This window comes from Tachyglossus aculeatus, chromosome 7, assembly GCF_015852505.1.
Source record: "Tachyglossus aculeatus isolate mTacAcu1 chromosome 7, mTacAcu1.pri, whole genome shotgun sequence".
Classification (NCBI taxonomy): Eukaryota; Metazoa; Chordata; class Mammalia; order Monotremata; family Tachyglossidae; genus Tachyglossus; species Tachyglossus aculeatus.
The window spans coordinates 61,850,280-61,869,303 of NC_052072.1; the positions used below are offsets into that span (position 1 = coordinate 61,850,280).

The 19,024-nt window shown below is 42.6% G+C and overlaps 1 protein-coding gene across 2 annotated transcripts in view; it reads left to right on the top strand.

Annotated features, from left to right (window-relative positions):
- ERBB4 (erb-b2 receptor tyrosine kinase 4) overlaps positions 1 to 19,024 on the top strand; it is a 1,221,345-nt gene that overhangs the window by 894,540 nt on the left and 307,781 nt on the right. For both annotated transcript variants that reach the window (XM_038749108.1, XM_038749109.1), the window contains exons 10-12: positions 13,286 to 13,359; positions 14,943 to 15,033; positions 18,140 to 18,339. In XM_038749108.1, the coding sequence (XP_038605036.1) occupies positions 13,286 to 13,359; positions 14,943 to 15,033; positions 18,140 to 18,339 (365 nt within the window). The remainder of the gene's footprint in view (positions 1 to 13,285; positions 13,360 to 14,942; positions 15,034 to 18,139; positions 18,340 to 19,024) is intronic.

Consider the following 19,024-nt stretch of genomic DNA (forward strand, 5'->3'; position numbering starts at 1 on the left):
AGTGGAAAAACACAGGAACAGCATTTGAAAACGTCAGTTGTGTTTCCATTAGTAGATATCAGTAACCTATCCATGTACTGCCTTCAGCTATGATGATAACAGTCCCTTCAATTTAAGAAATAGGCATTTGGGAATGAGTTTGAAACTCTGACAACACTGATAGGTAATAAAATTTCCCACTGTTATCATTCCATGTAAAAGTTAATCAGGCTTTCCAAGTCCCACAAGGCATGTCAGTCAATCAATTAATGGTTTTATTGAGTGCTTACTGGGTGGAGAGCGTACTTGGGTGAGTACAGTGCAATAAAGTTGGTACACATGGTCCCTGGCAGCTCTCCACATCCCTTCCCTTTTACCTCTCCTAAACCCCAATTCCCTAAACCTAATCCTAAATTCCACCTCTTAGGGTTCACCTGGAGAGTTTCCAGTACTCTACTAGTCTCAACTATGGGAGGGAGAGTCAAGCAGAGGCATATCCATTCCATTCCTAGCTTGGGCAGTGGCTAGCAAGTGGAAAGCTAACTGCTACAAGTCAAAACTCACCTGTGTGTCAAGGGCAGAGAGTCAGGTTTACTGCATGAAAGGAGGCAATGGTAAATCACTTCCATATTTTTACCAAGAAAACTGGGTACACTACCAAAATGGTTACAGATGGAGGTGGGGCATTCTGGGAGAGATGTGTCCTTGGCGTCACTTTGGGTCAGACATGACTCTACAGCATAAGACAACAACAACAATCCTAAATTACAGTTATCCTGCTCATGTTCCTTACCTGTGCATCACACCCTTCCATTTATTGGCTTGTCCAGGTGTCATGTGAATAGGAAGACATTCAAGGGATCTTGTTAAGCAAACCAAAGTCCCAGAGTCCTTTGGGCCCTTCCTCAGTGGTCAACTCTGGGGACTTGGCTCATATCGTTAAACCCACCTAATCAGCCTCCCTCTACTCTTTGACATTTCCCTCTGCTATTCCCAGGAAATAGGGCTTATGTGACAATGTGTGGGTCACAGAGACCCTGTTCAGCAGGGCTTTCTCTGGCCTGATTGGTATGTTAGGAGCACTGTGGGATAATTCAATTTTCCCTACAGGTCTTTCCTGGCTGGGTCCTGCCTCTATCTAGATGACCAACCAAGACTAGAGGTTTTGAGTTGCCATTTGTTTTACTTTTAAAAAACCTTCAGTATCTCTTTCTTGAAGATGGTTCAGATGTTATCCCTTCCACCCCAGTAGAACTTGGGATTGTGAATGGTGCATATAAATAAATTTAAATTGTGTGCTCCCCTCACTCTTGCAGGATGGACCAGGACTAAAGACCTTTTCCATCAGTTAGGCGCTAATTTCTCTGAAGGCAGAGATCATGCTTATTAACTGTATCATACTCTCCCAAGCATTTAGTACAGGATTCTGCACAAAGTAAGCACTCAGTAAATACGATTGATTTTCCAAAACACTTCTGTCAGGGAAGGCCCCAAGCACAGAGAGGGATTCTGGGGAAGCTGCTTATCAAACAATCAAATACCATATTTATTGAGCATTTACTGTGTGCAGAGCACTGTACTAAGCATGTGATAAATACAATACAATAGAGTTGGAAGATATGGTCCTGCCCACAAGGAGCTTACAGTCTAGAGATGGAGAAAGACAGTAAAATAAATTACAGAAATGGGACAGCAATGTAAGGCTATGTACACACGAGCTGTAGAGCTGAAGATATGGTGATCATCAAGTGGTTAAAGGGGTACATTCATTCATTCATTCAATCGTATTTATTGAGCACTTACTTTGTGCAGAGCACTAGACTAAGAACTTGGGAGAGAACAATACAACAATAAATGGACAGATTCCCTGTCCACAATAAGCTTACAGTCTAGAGGTGGACAGAGAACAGTACTTGGAACATAGTAAGTGCTTAACAAATACCATTATTATTATTATTGTTATTATTACTGTTATTATCATTATTAAATAAATTACAGATATGTACAAAAGTGTTGTGGGGTTGGGAATGGGGAAAGAATGAAGGGAGCAAATCAGGGTGATGCAGAGGGGAGTGGGCATAAGGTAGAGAGCTGAATCAATCAATCAATCAATCATATTTATTGAGCACTCACTGTGTGAAGAGCACTGTACTAAGCGCTTGGGAAGTACAAGTTGGTAACATATAGAGACAGTCCCTACCCAACAGTGGGCTCACAGTCTAGAAGGGGGAGACAGAGAACAAAACCAAACATATTAACAAAATAAAATAAATAGAATAGATATGTACAAGTAAAATAAATAAATAAATAAATAAATAGAGTAATAAATATGTATAAACATATATACATATATACAGGTGCTGTGGGGAAGAGAAGGAGGTAAGATGTGGGGATGGAGAGGGGAGAGGAAGGAGGGGGCTCAGTCTGGGAAGGCCTCCTGGAGGAGGTGAGCTCTCAGTAGGGCCTTGAAGGGAGGAAGAGAGCTAGCTTGGCGGATGGGGGGAGGGAGGGCATTCCATGCCAGGGGGGTGACGTGGGCCAGGGGTCAACGGCGGGACAGGAGAGAACAAGGTATGGTGAGGAGATTAGCGGCAGAGGAGCGGAGGGTGCGGGCTGGGCTGTAGAAGGAGAGAAGGGAGGTGAGGTAGCAGGGGGCGAAGTGATGGAGAGCCTTGAAGCCGAGGGTGAAGAGTTTCTGCCTGATGCGCAGATTGATTGGTAGCTACTGGAGATTTTTGAGGAGGGGAGTAACATGCCCAGAGCGTTTCTGGACAAAGACAATCCAGGCAGTGGCGTGAAGTATGGATTGAAGTGGGGAGAGACTCGAGGATGGGAGATCAGAGAGGAGGCTGATGCAGTAGTCCAGATGGGATAGGATGAGAGCTTGAACGAGCAGGGTAGCAGTTTGGATGAAGAGGAAAGAGCAGATCTTGGCAATGCTGCGGAGCTGAGACCGGCAGGTTTTGGTGATGGCTTGGATGTGAGGGGTGAATGGAAGAGCGGAGTCAAGGATGACACAAAGGTTGCGGGCTTGTGAGATGGGAAGGATGGTAGTGCTGTCAACAGTGATGGGAAAGTCAGGGAGAGGACAGGGTTTGGGAGGGAAGACAAGGAGTTCAGTCTTGGACAGGTTGAGTTTTAGGTGGCGGGCAGACATCCAGATGGAGATGTCCTGAAGGCAGGAGGAGATGCGAGCCTGGAGGGAGGGGGAGAGAGCAGGGGCAGAGATGTAGATTTGGGTGTCATCAGCATAGAGATGATAGTTGAAGCCGTGGGAGCGAATGAGGTCACCAAGGGAGTGAGTGTAGATCGAGAACAAAAGGGGACCGGGAACTGAACCTTGAGGAACCCCCACAGTAAGGGGATGGGAGGGGGAGGAGGAGCCTGCAAAAGAGACTGAGAATGAATGACCAGAGAGATAAGAGGAGAACCAGGAGAGGACGGAGTCTGTGAAGCCAAGGTTGGATAGCGTGTTGAGGAGAAGGGGGTGGTCCACAGTGTCGAAGGCAGCTGAGAGGTCGAGGAGGATTAGGATAGAGTATGAGCCGTTGGATTTGGCAAGCAGGAGGTCATTGGTGACCTTTGAGAGGGCAGTTTCCGTGGAATGTAGGGGAGGGAAGCCAGACTGGAGGGGGTCGAGGAGAGAGTCGGTGTTGAGGAATTCAAGGCAGCGCATGTAGACAACTCGTTCAAGGAGTTTGGAAAGGAATGGTAGGAGGGAGATGGGGCGATAACTAGAAGGTGAGGTGGGGTAAAGAGAGGGTTTTTTTAGGATGGGAGAGACATGGGCATTCTCAGTCTCTTCACCTCCATCACCTCGCCCCCTCCTACCTCACCTCCCTTCTCTCCTTCTACAGCCCACCCCGCACCCTCCGCTCCTCTGCCGCTAATCTCCTCACCGTACCTCGTTCTCACCTGTCCCGCCATCGACCCCCGGCCCACGTCATCCCCCGGGCCTGGAATGCCCTCCCTCTGCCCATCCACCAAGCTAGCTCTCTTCCTCCCTTCAAGGCCCTACTGAGAGCTCACCTCCTCCAGGAGGCCTTTCCAGACTGAGCCCCTTCCTTCCTCTCCCCCTTGTCCCCCTCTCCATCCCCCCATCTTACCTCCTTCCCTTCCCCACAGCACCTGTATATATGTATATATGCTTGTACATATTTATTACTCTATTTATTTATTTATTTTACTTGTACATATCTATTCTATTTATTTCATTTTGTTAGTATGTTTGGTTTTGTTCTCTGTCTCCCCCTTTTAGACTGTGAGCCCACTGTTGGGTAGGGACTGTCTCTATATGTTGCCAACTTGTACTTCCCAAGCGCTTAGTACAGTGCTCTGCACACAGTAAGCGCTCAATAAATATGATTGATGATGATGATGATGGGCATGTTTGAAGGCAGAGGGGAAGGAACCAGTGGAGAGTGAGCAGTTAAAGATGGAAGTTAAGTAGGGGAGAAGGGACGGAGCGAGAATGCATAGGTGACACGGAGAGAAAGACACAGGGAAATGAGAGCTTAGTCAGGGAAGAACTCTTGGAGGAGATATGATTTTAAGAGAGTTTTGAAGGTGAGAAGAGTGGTGGTCTACAGGGTATGACAGGAATGGGAGGATGTGGAAAAAGGCTCTGTAGTGGGATAGATGAGACTGAGTTACAGAAAGAAGGTTGAATTAAAGCAACAAAGTGTTAGGGCTGGGGGGTAATAGGGATGAGTGAGGTAAAGCCAATGAATGGTAAGGACTTTCTGTTTGATTCAAAGATGGATGGGAAACCATGGTAAGTTATTGCCGTATTCAGTTCTTCAGCACTGTCTCCAGAGCAAGAGAGGCAAAGCAACTAGGCCTGAGATCTAATGATCCAAGAATGTGATAGGGAAAGGAGGATTAGACTTGGTTATGTCTCTCATTCAACCCACATATTCAATCTGTCACCAAATCCTGTTGGTTCAACCTTCCCAACATTGTTGAAATCCACCCTTTCCTCTCCATCCAAATTGCTCCCACATTGATCCAGGCACTTATTCTACCCTGACCCGCTCCAGTCCTTACTTTGCTCTACTCTCCAGATCATTTTTCTAAGAAATCTTACAGTACATATGTGACTACTCCTCAAGAATCTCCTGTAATTGCCCATCTACTTCCATCTCTTCCATCGGAGAAGCAGTGTGGCTTAGTGGAAAGAGCCTAGCCTTGGGAGCTAGAGGTTGTGGGTTCTAATTCCACTTCTGCCACTTGTCAGCTGTGTGACTTTGGGCAAGTCACTTAACTTCTCTGGGCCTCAATTCCCTCATCTGTAAAATGGGGATGAAGCCTGTGAGCCCTACGTGGGGCACCCTGATTACCTTGTCTCTACCCCAGTGCTTAGAACAGTGTTTTGCACATAGTAAGCACTTAACAAATACCACCGTAATTATTATTGTCTCAAACAGAAACTCCTTACAATCTACTTCAGAGCAATTAATCAGTCCGCACCTCTTACCTGACCTCGCTGAGAAGTCTGGACACTTTGTTCCTCTAAAGACACCTTACTCACTGTACCTCGATCTTACTGCTGACTCCTTGCCCACATCCTCACTCTGGCCTGTAACTTCCTCTCCTTCCATAAATCATAGTCCACCTCCATTCGCACTTCAAAGCCTTATTAAAATCACATTTCCTCCAAGAGGCTGTCCCCTATTAAGTCCTCTTTTCTCCTATCTGCCCTCCCCTCTGTGTTCATTCATTCATTTCATTCAATCATATTTATTGAGTGCTTACTGTGTACAGAGCACTGTACTAAGCGCTTGGAAAGTACAATTCAGCAATAAAGAGAAGCAATCCCTGTCCACAATGGCTTTACGGTCTAGATGGAGGGAGACAGGCACCAAAGCAAGTAAACAGGTATCAATATAAAAAAATAGAATTATAGATATGTACATATATACACAAGTGCTATGCGGCAGGGAGGGGACGTAGGGGAAAGAGAGCAAGTCGGGTGATAGGGAGGGGTCAGGGAGCTGAGGAAAAAGGGGGCTTAGTCTAGGAAGGCCTCTTGGAGGAGGTGGGCCTGCAGTAGGGCTTTGAAGTGGGGAAGAGATCTAGTTTGGCAGATGTGAGGAGGGAGGGATTTCCAGGCCAGGCGTAGGATGTGGGCTAGGGGTTGACAGTGGGACAGGTGAGAACGATGCCCAGCTAGGAGGTTAGGGGCAGAGGAGCGGAGTGTGTGGGCTGGGCTGTAGAAGGAGAGGAGGGAGATGAGGTAGAAGGGAGCAAGGTGATGGAGAGCTTTAAAGCCAATAGTGAGGAGTTTTTGCTTGATTTGGATGTTGATAAGTTAACCACTGGAGATTTTTGAGGAGGGGCATGACATGCCTAGAACGTTTCTGTAGAAAGATAATCCAGGCAGCAGAGTGAAGCATAGACTGAAGTGGGGAGAGACAGGAGGTTGGGAGGTCAGAAAGGATGCTGATGCAGTAATCCAGTCGGGATAGGATGAGTAATTTTACTAACGTGGTAGCGGTTTGGATGGAGAGGAAAGGGCTGACTTGGCTAAGCTGTGACAGTGAGACCAGCTGACTTTGGTGACAGAACCTGTATATATCACTTGTGTAAATATCTTTAATTTATGTATTTATATTAGTGTTTGTCTCCCCTTCTAGACTGACTTCATTCAATTGTATTTATTAAGTGCTTACTGTGTGCAGAGCACTGTCCTAAGCATTTGGAAAGTACAATTCAGCAACAAATGAAGACAATCCCTGCCTACAATGGGAGACTGTGTGCTCTTTGTGAGCAGGAAACATGTCTACCAACTCTTTTTTTCAACTAGTATTTGTTAAATACCTATTATGGGTCAAGCACTGTTTTAAGTGCAGAGGTAAATACAAGTCAATCAGATGGTACACAATCCACTGTCCCACATGAGGCTCACAGCTCAAGTAGAAGGGAGGAGAGGAATTCAATCTTCATTATATAAGACAACTGGATCATTGAGAATTTAAGTGACTAGCCCAAGGTCATACAGCATACAAATGGAGAAGTCTGTATTTGAACCCAGGTCCTCTGACTCCCAGGCCAGTGTTCTTTCCACATTCCCCACTGCTTTTCAATTTTGTATTTTATAATATTCTCTCAAGCATGTTATACAATCCTCTGCACACAGTAACCATTCAATGAAACACCATCTATCGATGGATTGATTAGAGGAGAAAGGCAGGGGTGAGAACAGGGGGGTGCCAATTCTTTCTGTTGTTCAGAACAGTGTGTTATCCCCACTGGGGACTCCATAAAGACCACTTCTACCTCTACCACTCCCCCCGCTTCCACCCCCTCGAGTTTCCACTCCCACCTCCCCTATTCCTTTCCCTCCCTCCTTGTTTTGGCCACCCTGGGAGAAATGCCCCCCTTTCCCTGATTGACCAGGAATCAAGCTGAATCTAGGCCCTCGCGAGGGTCTCAGATGTTTGAAGGGTCTCAGCTATTGGCTGCTTTACCTCTGTCGTTGCCCACTGGGATGTTGCTGCTGTTAATCAGTGTTCATTGATAATTATATTTTGAAAGAGCAAAATCTTGAGCCTTTCCAGCCCAGTTTGATATGGGTGGTTACCCTAGTCAGACGTAAACCAATCTTGCAATCTGATTTCAGGTAGGAAAATTGGGGGCCTAGGAAGGGGACTTCACTTGTGCAATTGCCAGGAGTTGAGGGGCAAAGGCAAAATAGGACCAATCATTTCTGACTGTCCATTTGGTGAAGAGGCCATCAAGCAACAGGAGTGTGACTTCAACCCTTTGGACATTTGGTACCCTCACTCCCTCAGCATTTATGTACATAATCTGTGAATTATTTATTCATATTCATGTCTGTCTCCCCGTCTAGATTGTAAGCTCACTGTGTGGAAGGAATGAGTCTACCAACTCTGTTGTACTCTCCCAAGTGCTTATTACAGTGCTCTGCACCCAGTAAGCACTCAATAAATACAACTGATTGACCACCACCCCAAACACTGGTTTTAATGGTAATCACGCAATGAATATATGCCTTGACATAAATTAGTATGTTGAGATAGAGAAAGCCAAGGACTATCATCCCCATTTTATCAGTTAGGAACACTGAGGCCCAGAGTGGTAAATTCGTTTGCCCGAAGTCACAGCAAGCCTATGATAGAATTGAGACTAGAATCCAAGCCTTGTATCTCCCAGTTCCAAGCCAGGAGACTAAACTGATGTCAGACCAGGGAATTAGCACATTTTTTGGAAGCCCAGAAAAGGATTCAAATGTTATTCAAACTCTTTGCAAAACCTTTGAACGTTACCTCTAAATCCTGAACAGGGACTCTTAAACTAATTACCAGTGTACAGAAAGTGGGGACAGAATTTCTTTGCAGCGGCTCTGAATTTAGCTACTAAAGATGTTTTTAAGTACTATTGGATTTCAAAAAGATATAAGATCTAATTCCCTAGTGGTACTTTTAAGTTAGTAAGTAGAAGTCAACTTAGCTAAGTCAACTTAGCTTATGAGAACTGGTGAATTGCTAAAATTATATGGAATCAATTTCTGTAGCCCATTGGGCTTTAGGCTAACATTCCAGAATTCATTTACCTCTTGGTATTTGGGAGGGGAGCTTATCCTGTTTATAACTATTCTGAATTCTGAGTGCTTCTCTCTAATGGCCCTACTCAACGCCACCCTAGCCTCACAGTTCCAGTCAATGCATTTTCTACTATGTGCAAAGCACTGTTCTAAATGCTGGGATAGATACAAGGTGATCAGACTGAGCCCCTCCCTCCCTTCCCCTCCCCCCCCCCCCCCCCCCCCCCCCGCCTTAACCTCCTTCCCCTCCGCACAGCACCTGGATATATGTTTGTACAGATTTATTACTCTATTTTACTTGTACATATTTACTATTCTATTTATTTTATTTTGTTCAAATGCTTTGTTTTGTTGTCTGTCTCCCCCTTCTAGACTGTGAGCCTGTTGTTGGGTAGGAACCGTCTCTATATGTTGCTGTCTTGTACTTCCCAAGCACTTAGTACAGTGCTCTGCACGCAGTAAGCGCTCAATAAATACGATTGAATGAATGAATGAATGAATGGTAGGGTCTGTACGAAGAAAGCACCTTGTACTATTGTAGAATTTTACAGTTCAGTAGATATTTTTTTCAAGTAAAAAAATGAAAGAAAATCCACTTTCATTCTATGATATAATGTAGTCAAGTTGATTTCCAACCCTCTCCAGATTTGATAGTTTTATTAGCCTTAGCCCTGAAGGCATGGCAATATTGAGGGAAATACTATCCTGGCTTTGCTTTTTTTTAATTTTAAGAAATATCTGCTGTGCTTATAAACATGAAAATAACCCCAATCTTACAGTTTGTGCCGAAGAGACCAAGAAGCTTTGTTTGTGCTCTACTGATTCAAGCTACCTTCACTTTGGAACCCTCATGACTACTCAGTTTTTAATTCTAGCAGTGGTGAAGGTAGAATCCTTATCTACTAGAAATGGTTCATAACCAGGATGACATATATTTAAATCCAAGTTTTCAGAAGCCAAAGGTAATACAATTTAGCTAATGGCCTAAAGGTGCATACGTTCAGGTGAGAAAATGCCTTGGTCATACTTGATTTGCAAGGCTAAAGGGTAGTTTCAATGTTCATTGATAATTATACTTTGAAATAAATAATTAAGGGGCACAGAACTGAAAAAAGATATTGCATATTACATATGATCCTTAAAAATGATAAAATATGCATGTTGTATCTTGATCCGATTATCTCATATCACCCGAGCACTCAGTATTGTGCTTAACACATAATAAATAAATATTTAATAAATACCACTATCATTATTATTATGTATATCTTTGAACAGCTAGAGATATCACCACAATGATGATATCAATAGCAAAATAGGTTTAATAGTTTGTAAAAGGGACATCCTCAACCTACAGGTCTTGAATGAGAAAATAAACATTTCTACTGAACCTTTGTTTTTCTTTTCATCTAGAGACATACATCCCATAAAGGGGAAATAATCCTTACAAGGAGAGTAAGCCCATTCTGAATCCCATAGGTTTTCAAGAGCAGTATCAGGGAGTTCGTGGTTACATCAATCAATCATATTTATTGAGCACTTGCTGTGTATGGAGCTCTGGACTTAGTGCTTAGGAGAATACAGTATAATAGAGTTGGTAGACACATTCCTTTCCCACAACGAGTTTAGATTCTAGAGGGGGAGACAGACATTCATTTAAAAAAAATAAATTATGAATATAATAATAATAATGGCATTTGTTAAGTGCTTACTATGTGCAAAGCACTGTTCTAAGCACTGGGGAGGATACAAGGTAATCAGGTTGTCCCACGAGGGGGCTCACATTTTACAGATGAGGGTACTGAGGCCCAGAGAAGTGAAGTGACTTGCCCAAGATCACACAGCTGACAATTGGCGGAGCCGGGATTTGAACCCATGACCTCTGACTCCCAAGCCCCGTGCTCTTTCCATTGAGCCACGCTGATTACGAATATGTGCAGAAGGGCTGTGGGGTTGAGGGAGTTGTGAAAAAATGGAGCAAATCCAAGTGCAAGGGCAACACGGAAGGGAGTTGAAGAAGACGAAAAGAGGGCTTAATCAGGGAAGGCCTCTTGAAGGAGATGGGCCTTCATTAAGGTATTAAGGTGGGGAGAGTAATCGTCTGTTATATATCCAGTTATATCTGGATCCAAATTCATATTTCTTCTTCCTTGTATTCTCACCCACACACTCTTGCCCTATGACAGAGTTAATTGGACCAATCAGACTTCATCAGATCCTGGGTCTCGTTTTCCTCCTTTTTTTTGGTATTTATTAAGCACTTACTTTGTGCCAAGCACTGTACTAAGCCCTGGGGCAGACACTAGCTGCTCACATTGGACATAGCCGCTGTCTCACATAGGGCTCACAGTCTTAATTCTTATTATGCAGATGAGGTAACTAATGCACAGTGAAGTGACTTGCCCAAGGTCACACAGCAGACAAGTAGCAGAGGTGGGATTAGAATCCAGGTCCTTGTGATGCTCAGAACCATGTTCTATCCACTAGGCCACTCTCCTTTCTCCTTGTTATCCTGTGCACAACTGCATCCTCGTACCAACCTGATTAAATTAGAAATGTTGAGACAGCTGTGCTGTTGGATGTTTATTGCCCTCCTGGCTTGCTACACTGAGCTGGGCTTTGTGTGGAATTACCACCAGGACTATGGAATCAGCCGGGCCCAGAATACCATAAGCAGGAGTTCAGATGTCAAAGTTTTATCTGGAAGAGCTGAGCTCTGCATTCCTCTTCCTCCTCCTATACCCTGTTCATTTATTCTAGGCCCCCGATTCAATAACTTTGTCTTTTATTAAGTATTTATTGAGCATTTGCTATGTATCAGACACTGTGGCTCAGTGGGAAGAGCACGGGCTCAGGAGTCAGAAATCATGGGTTCTAATCCCGCCTCCCCACTTGTCAGGTGTGTGACTTTGGGCAGGTAATTTAACTTCTCTGTGCCTCAGTTACCTCATCTGTAAAATGGGGATTAAGACTATGAGCCTCACGTAGGACAACCTGATTACCTTGTATCCCCCTCAGCGCTTAGAACAGTGCTTGGCACATAGTAAGTGTATAACAAATACCATCATCACTGTTATTATTAAGCACTGGGGTGGATACAAAAAATTAGGTTGGACACAGTCCTTGCCCCACATCAGGCTCACAGTCTTAATCCCCCTTTTACAGATGAGGTAAATGAGGCCCAGAGTAGTTCCGTGCCTTGTCCAACATCATGCAGCTGACAAGTGGTGGAGCCAGGACCAGAATCAAGGTCGTTCTGATTCCCAGGCCCGTGCTCTATCCCCTAGGTCAAGCTGCTTCTCCCCAAGCACTTTGTACATAGTAAGAACTTTAATGAATGCAATTCACTGAATGAAAGTAATAAGAAGTCAATTTGCCAACCAATTTAGCTCCATGACAAATAGTTTATGGGTGATCAGTGAAATTTGTTTTTAGTTTTGGATAGGCTCTCCCTGCTCACTGCAAAGAGGCTATGGATATTGTTGGCCATCACCACTTGCTTGAGGGTGCTGATCACCCTCACAATCAGAAAATTGTGCTCATAAGAATGTGAATTAAATTTTCCCCAGGAGTGTAAAGGAAGTGAAAGAAACAGCCTTCTTTCAAGGTTTGGTCACAGACAGGGCTAGCAACCAATTAATCCATCAATTGTATTTATTAAGCACTTACTGCATACAGAATAATAATGATAATATTTGTTAAGCGCTTAGTATGTGCTGTTATCGAAAGTAGCGTGCAAAATAAATTAACTGGCATAAATCGGCTGCAGGATTCGAGAACCCAAGGTGGTGACTCAGATAGGAAAAATGACTCAGAGATGTGAGTTCAGATAGAACAGTAAAGGAGGAAGGTGCCTACCTGTCCGTTCACCTCCCGAGAGAGGTACGAGTGACAAGCAGCCCCGAGTTCCCTTCCCACTGTGTCCTTTATTGAGTTACAGCAATGCGGAAGTGAGCAATGAGGAACTTCAGGGAACCAATGAGGACTGACAGGATGGTTGTCAAATTTTTATTGGTCTCTGTTATGACAACCTTGTACAGACAGGAGTTACTTGTTATCGGCCTCACAACCTTGCACAGATGGGTGTTACTTGTTACTGGCCTTGAACACATTCTGTTGTTGAGCCTTGCATAAAATACAGAATGGAGTTGCTCTTGGCCTGCACAAAAGGGAGGGTTACTGTTGGTATGCACAAGATGGAGTCAATCATGTCCAGTCTGCTGGCAGACAACAGTCCGAAGCACTGTTCTAAGTGCTGGGGGGGATACAAGCTGATTAGTTTGTCCCACCTTAATCCCCATTTTACAGTCAGAGTACTATCCTAAGCACTTGGGAAAGGCAAATATAACAGAGTTGGCAGACACTCTGCCAAAATCAGGTTTACAATCTCCCCAGATCTACCCACTGTTGTGTAACAGGGGAATACCTCTAAGAAGTAATCTCAGAGATGCCCCAGGATCCCAAGGCGATTTGTTACAAGACAATATGCTACATATGTTGTGTCCAGTAGTGTCCAGGTAGCTGATGGGCTGCCTACAGTTACCATGGAGATGATTTGGGGCTCTCCATTGCAATCAAGTCAAAATACATGAGTACTTTAAAGGATGAATTGAAAGCTTTAAGTGACAACTTTCCTGATTGACTGAAAGCCCATCATTTTAACAATTAACTTGTTATATAGAAATCTCTATTTTGTACCAAAATCACTCTAAACATGTTTTTTTTTTTATGATCTTGCAGAGACCCCTACAATGCAATCAAAGCAATGGATCCAGAGAAATTGAACATCTTTCGAACTGTTAGAGAAATTACAGGTAACTGGAAAAATCAAGAGGAACATTACGTTGTTTCTGATCTACAAGTGTCTAAATTTTCTCTAATTTTTCTGGCAAAGTCCATCATGTTTTTATAAGCACCACTTTCTGAAAAAAATTAAAACTGCACTTTTTAAAACTACCTGTCATAGATACAAATAATGTTAAATAACAGCTCTGTTCATACATTTGTAACATGGTGGATTTAAGACTGAGATCCCCATGTGGGACATGGACTCTGTCCAACCTGTTTATCATGTATTTCTCTCAGCATATAGTTCCTGACACATAGTAAGTGCTTAACAAATACCCTAAAAAAGAGGAGGTCCTGGGAGTCGGAAGATCTGGGTTCTAATCTTAGTTCTGCCTCTTGTCAGCTGTGTGGCCTTGGGCAAGTCTCTTGGATTCTCTGTACCTCAGTTATCTCATCTGAAAATGGGGATTAAAGCTATGAGCCCCATGTGCGACATGGACTGTGTCCAACCTGATTATCTTGTATCTACCCCAGTGCTTAGGAAAGTGCCATTTATATAATAAATGCTTAACAAATAAAATAAAAAATACAGGTTTTAAAAAAATTCTTGTAGTCAGGGAAGGATATTCAAATTCTTAACCTATTACAGTACATTTAAGTTACATAATGAACTGGAACTGAAATCAAATGTCTAGAAGATTTTGTCACTCCCTCTACATCATCATCATCAAAGGTATTTATTAGCACTTACTGTGTGCACAGCACTGTACTATGCACCTGGGAGAGTACAATATGACAGAGTTAGTAGACACATTCCCTGACCACTGTCTAGAAAAGGAGACAGATCAAGTTCTATTGGTCTTCAATGAAATCTCCAACAGTTGCCATGGAGATGGCCTAGTGCTATCTCTGAGCCATGCAATCAGGAAACCTCAGCACTTCTTAGAGAAAATTAAAATTTTCAACTAGATTACAGCCCCACCTGCAAGCCCCTCCATTCTTAACATAGCCATTTGTGTGAACTTGGAAAATATATGAAGTTCAAAACTTAAATCAGACTGACCATAGACTGCAAACTTGATATGGGCAGGGAACGTGTCTACCAGCTCTGTTGTTTTGTACTATTCCCAAGTGTTTAGTACAGTGCTTGGCACACAATAAGCACTCAATAAATAACACTGATTAATGACCTTATCTGGAACCTTAGACAAGCAACAAGTATCAGCATACTAATTTTCTAGACACATTCTAAGTTTTATTCTAGCCTCAGTCCTATAAATTAAGAGATTTTAGTTATCCTTAAACATCATATGTCAGACCACACTGCTTCCATCTTCTGCATCCAGAATTCTAAACTGGGTGATGATGTTAATGATGACGACAAGGACTTACTGCAGTGCATAAATTATGTGGAGGCCACTAGACCTAGTATTTCTTATTTCTCTTGGCATTACTGAAAATCCCAAGGCAAGGATTACTGAACTATAAAACAAAAATAGCCTATTGTTTCTCCTACCTACCCTGTACTCTTTCAGTACACAAGAAAAAAGAAGCCAATCCTCTTGGCTTCTGAGATTCTGATGGAGAGTTGTATTTTTGTCTTTCACAGGTTTCTTGAATATCCAATCATGGCCCCCAAATATGACTGATTTCAGTGTCTTTTCCAACCTGGTCACCATTGGTGGAAGAGTTCTATACAGGTAAAGTAAACATTTGAAAACTCAGAGACAAGCTGGTTTCTAAAAATTAGCAAGCTCACTAACACCAAGATATATTTATTAACAGCTTAAATAAATTACACAAGCATTCTCAGTTGTCATTGATTTTGTTGCTCTAGAAATATCAGCCTTTTAGTTTTCCATTTCAGAGATACACACATTATGAAAAACATGCCACAAATGTTGGACTGAAGAGAGTGCAGGATGTGCCTTCAAAATGTTTTACTCCCTGAGTCATTTGACATAATACCGATTCATTTACTGGGATGGACTCATCTGCCATGAACCAAAAACAAACCTACCTTTTGATTGTAGTTCATCATCATTATACATGTCTTTGGGTGGCAAGGCAGTGACTGAGACTTTGCTTTTAGAAGGCCGTGGTTCAGCTCCTTGAACTGTCATTTGGATAAAGAGTCTCAAAAGTTATGGTGTGGCTGTTTCTTTGCTGTCTCCTCATTTGGGAGAATAGTGGGTGATGAGAAAGGAGACAGAGGGTCTGGGGGTTAATGTGGTCATTTAAAATGGAACTCGAAATCAAAGGTGGTTAGAAGCTTATAATAAGTTCAGTGGACTTCATTACAACATGAATTCAAGAATTATGCCTGGGTTTCAATGTTCCTAGGTACAAGACAACCTTTCTCATACACATATTTAAACACAGATTTTAGCCAGATAGTTGTACTTAGGCTTAAATTGTCTTCTAAGAGGTAAACATTGACTAAAAAGAGAGAAATAATAGGACCATCCCGTAGCAGTGCTCCACTGGTGAAGTTTAGAAACTTCGCTCTTACAAGGGATGTTTCTGTACAAAAGGTGAAAACAGAGGGGAGGGAAATCTAGTAAGAAATAATGGGACAGAGAGACAATATATCTGCATGATGTATATATAGCAAACCATGACTCCGAACCCAACAAACTGTTATAAATCAGTCAGGGATTCTGCTGACATTGTAAACAACAAATCAAACATATTATAACAGCAAAACTTTGGGATTGAATTGAAGCTCTGAATTCATCTTTGAATGACCTAGTTTCATCTGTAGCCTTTGGAGAACAATTATAGCCATTAAAAGAAATGAGAAAACCTTTGATTTTGAAATGAAATCAAGAAGCTGGCTTCAATAGCTATATAATAATCCTCATTAGATGAAGAGTGTATTTGAAAGACAAATGCTTTTCAAATAGTAGTTACAGAAAATAAATGACAACATTCGTACCCAAGAAAACATGGAAATTGAAGAGATAGGGTCCTTTAGATAATTGTTTTTACATATAGCTGAAAATTGTGTTGACCAGATTATATTTTTTAAAGGGTATCCAAATCACTCAGGCCTGAGGATTATATATTTTTTCTTACTGTCACCAACATTCTTTTAATGGTTGCCATTAGAGCAATTAAACCAAGTTAGAGCATGGGCCTGGAAGTCAAAAAGACCTGGGTTCTAATACTGACTCTGCCAGTTGTCTGCTGTGTGACCTTGGGCAAGTCACATAACTTCTCAAGTACCTCATCTCGAAAATGGGGATTAAGACTGTGAGCATCATGTGGGACAGGGATTGAGTCCAACCTGATTATCTTTTATCTACCCCAGCATTTAGTACAGTTCCTGACACATAGTAAGTGCTTAACAAATACAAAGCCCCAAACGAAAAAACAAGAAAATCCAAAGTTAATAGCACTGGAACACACCCAAGGAATGATTAGACCTGTAATCATGTCACCAAATCATACCTACAGAAGAGAAGGCATAACAAACTTTCAGCAAAGAGGGTTAACATCTTTAGGGCATTTTTAGTTCTAAGAAAGAGAGATTCAAATGGACTTTGAAGTGCACAGATTACTTCTGTGCCATCTAGACACAAAAACATGCTACAGGTTGCAGTAATGAAAAAATGGCAGCCTGGAAGGATTCTGTAGGGATCAGGGTACTTCATTCCTGCCTGGGACCACCTCGTCCCTGCCTTCAGAGTAGCCTTAAGTTCACTGGGACCACTAAGGGATTGCCCAGGCCCCAAAATAATGACTTGGTCCAGAAGAGATTACTCCAGGACTGTCTCTGTCCTAACCCAACCCTTAATAGAAGAATAATAGAGAAGCAGCGTGGCTCAGTGGAAAGGGCACGGGCTTTGGAGTCAGAAGTCATGGGTTCAAATCCTGGCTCTGCCAATTGTCAGCTGTGTGACATTGGGCAAGTCACTTAACTTCTATGGGCCTCAGTTACCTCATCTGTAAAATGGGGATTAAGACTGTGAGCCCCCTGTGGGACAACCTGATCACCTTGTAGCCTTCCCAGCGCTTAGAACAGTGCTTTGCACATAGTAAGTGCTTAATAAATGCCATCATTATTATAATTGTTATTAATAATAAATCTGGAGTTTGTCAATGACTACCCTGGAATTTGGAGAGAAAAAATGGATTTGGACCACTGAAGCTCATCTTTGGCTCCTGCATTGGCTTTGTGACAGTGTCTCTTAGCGGACGATGGAAAACACTACTCTTCTCTGTAATGCCATGAAGACTTCCAGTGCTTAATGTTTCCAACAGTCTTATTCAATAGAAACTTCATAGTATTTTTCTCTGTATGGACATGGTCTGGACTTGGGTAGTTACCTCCTTTTTGGAGAGTTTCAAATTCTAGTTATATAGTTGTACTGCCTTCTTGGTCTCAGGGGAGGTGGGTGTGAGCGATCCCTATTCCACTTCAGGAATGAAATCCATGATCCTAACATACTTATTCAGGAGGCCTTCCCAGACTGAGCCCCCTCCTTCCTCCCCCCCCTTCCTCTCCCTCTTTATCCCCCAGCCTTACCTCCTTCCCCTCCCCACAGCACCTGTATATATGTTTGTATGTATTTATTACTCTATTTTATTTGTACATATTTAGTCTATTTATTTTATTTTGTTAATATGTTTTGTTCTCTGTCTCCCCCTTCTAGACTGTGAGCCCACTGTTGGGTAGGGACAGTCTCTATATGTTGCCAACTTGTACTTCCCAAGTGCTTAGTACAGTGCTCTGCACACAGTAAGAGCTCAATAAATACGATTGAATGAATGAATTCCACTCTTTTTTACTGTCTTTCCCAGCGGCCTCTCCTTGCTTATCCTTAAGCAACAGAGTATCACCTCTCTGCAGTTCCAGTCACTGAAAGAAATCAGCGCAGGCAATATCTACATAACAGACAACACCAACTTGTGCTATTACCATACTGTTAACTGGACTACCCTCTTCAGCACAATCAACCAGAGAATAGTGATCCGTGACAATCGGAAGGCAGAGAACTGCAGTAAGTATTCCTTCCTGAAGGAAAGGTTTTGCCTGAGATTTGATAGGGCAGCATGTGTGTTTGTGTGTTTGTGTGTGTGTGCAAATATAAACATGACTATGGTAAGATTCTCCGTGGAAGTGATGGAAAAGATCTTTAGGAGCCTGGCAATCCATTTAACATTGTTTGCAGCAAACAATCAACTTGGTAATGCCTAGCAGCATCCTTCCGCCACTTTCAAAATATGTCTTTGGTCTCCTAATGCCACAGAAACCCCACTTGAAACAAAAGCAAACCCTCCCTTGACTGACTTATGCTAGTAGGACTGTCTACTAATATTGTCCTTCAACAGTCACATGGTTTGGAGGCTAGTTCCACTGTTTTTCAAATGTTTGCTCTGTTCTCCTTGCTTGAATGTTTGCTATCATTAAACATTCATCATACGGTAACTGCTTGAGCCTCCTGCTATTACCCTTATGTTTGTTTAATGTTGGTGAACTCACTCCATTCCAGGACCTCACTGCTAGTAATTCTGACTTGTCTTTTTAGGTGGAATATAGCTTATAGATGTTACTAATGAAAACATTTAAGATATCTCATGTACCCTCCATAATGAGTGTGACTTCATAGTTATAGAGAAGATTTGTTCTTCCTGCGGCTATGCAGACTTTCAGCTGGATGCCTTATTGCTATCAAACTGTCATAT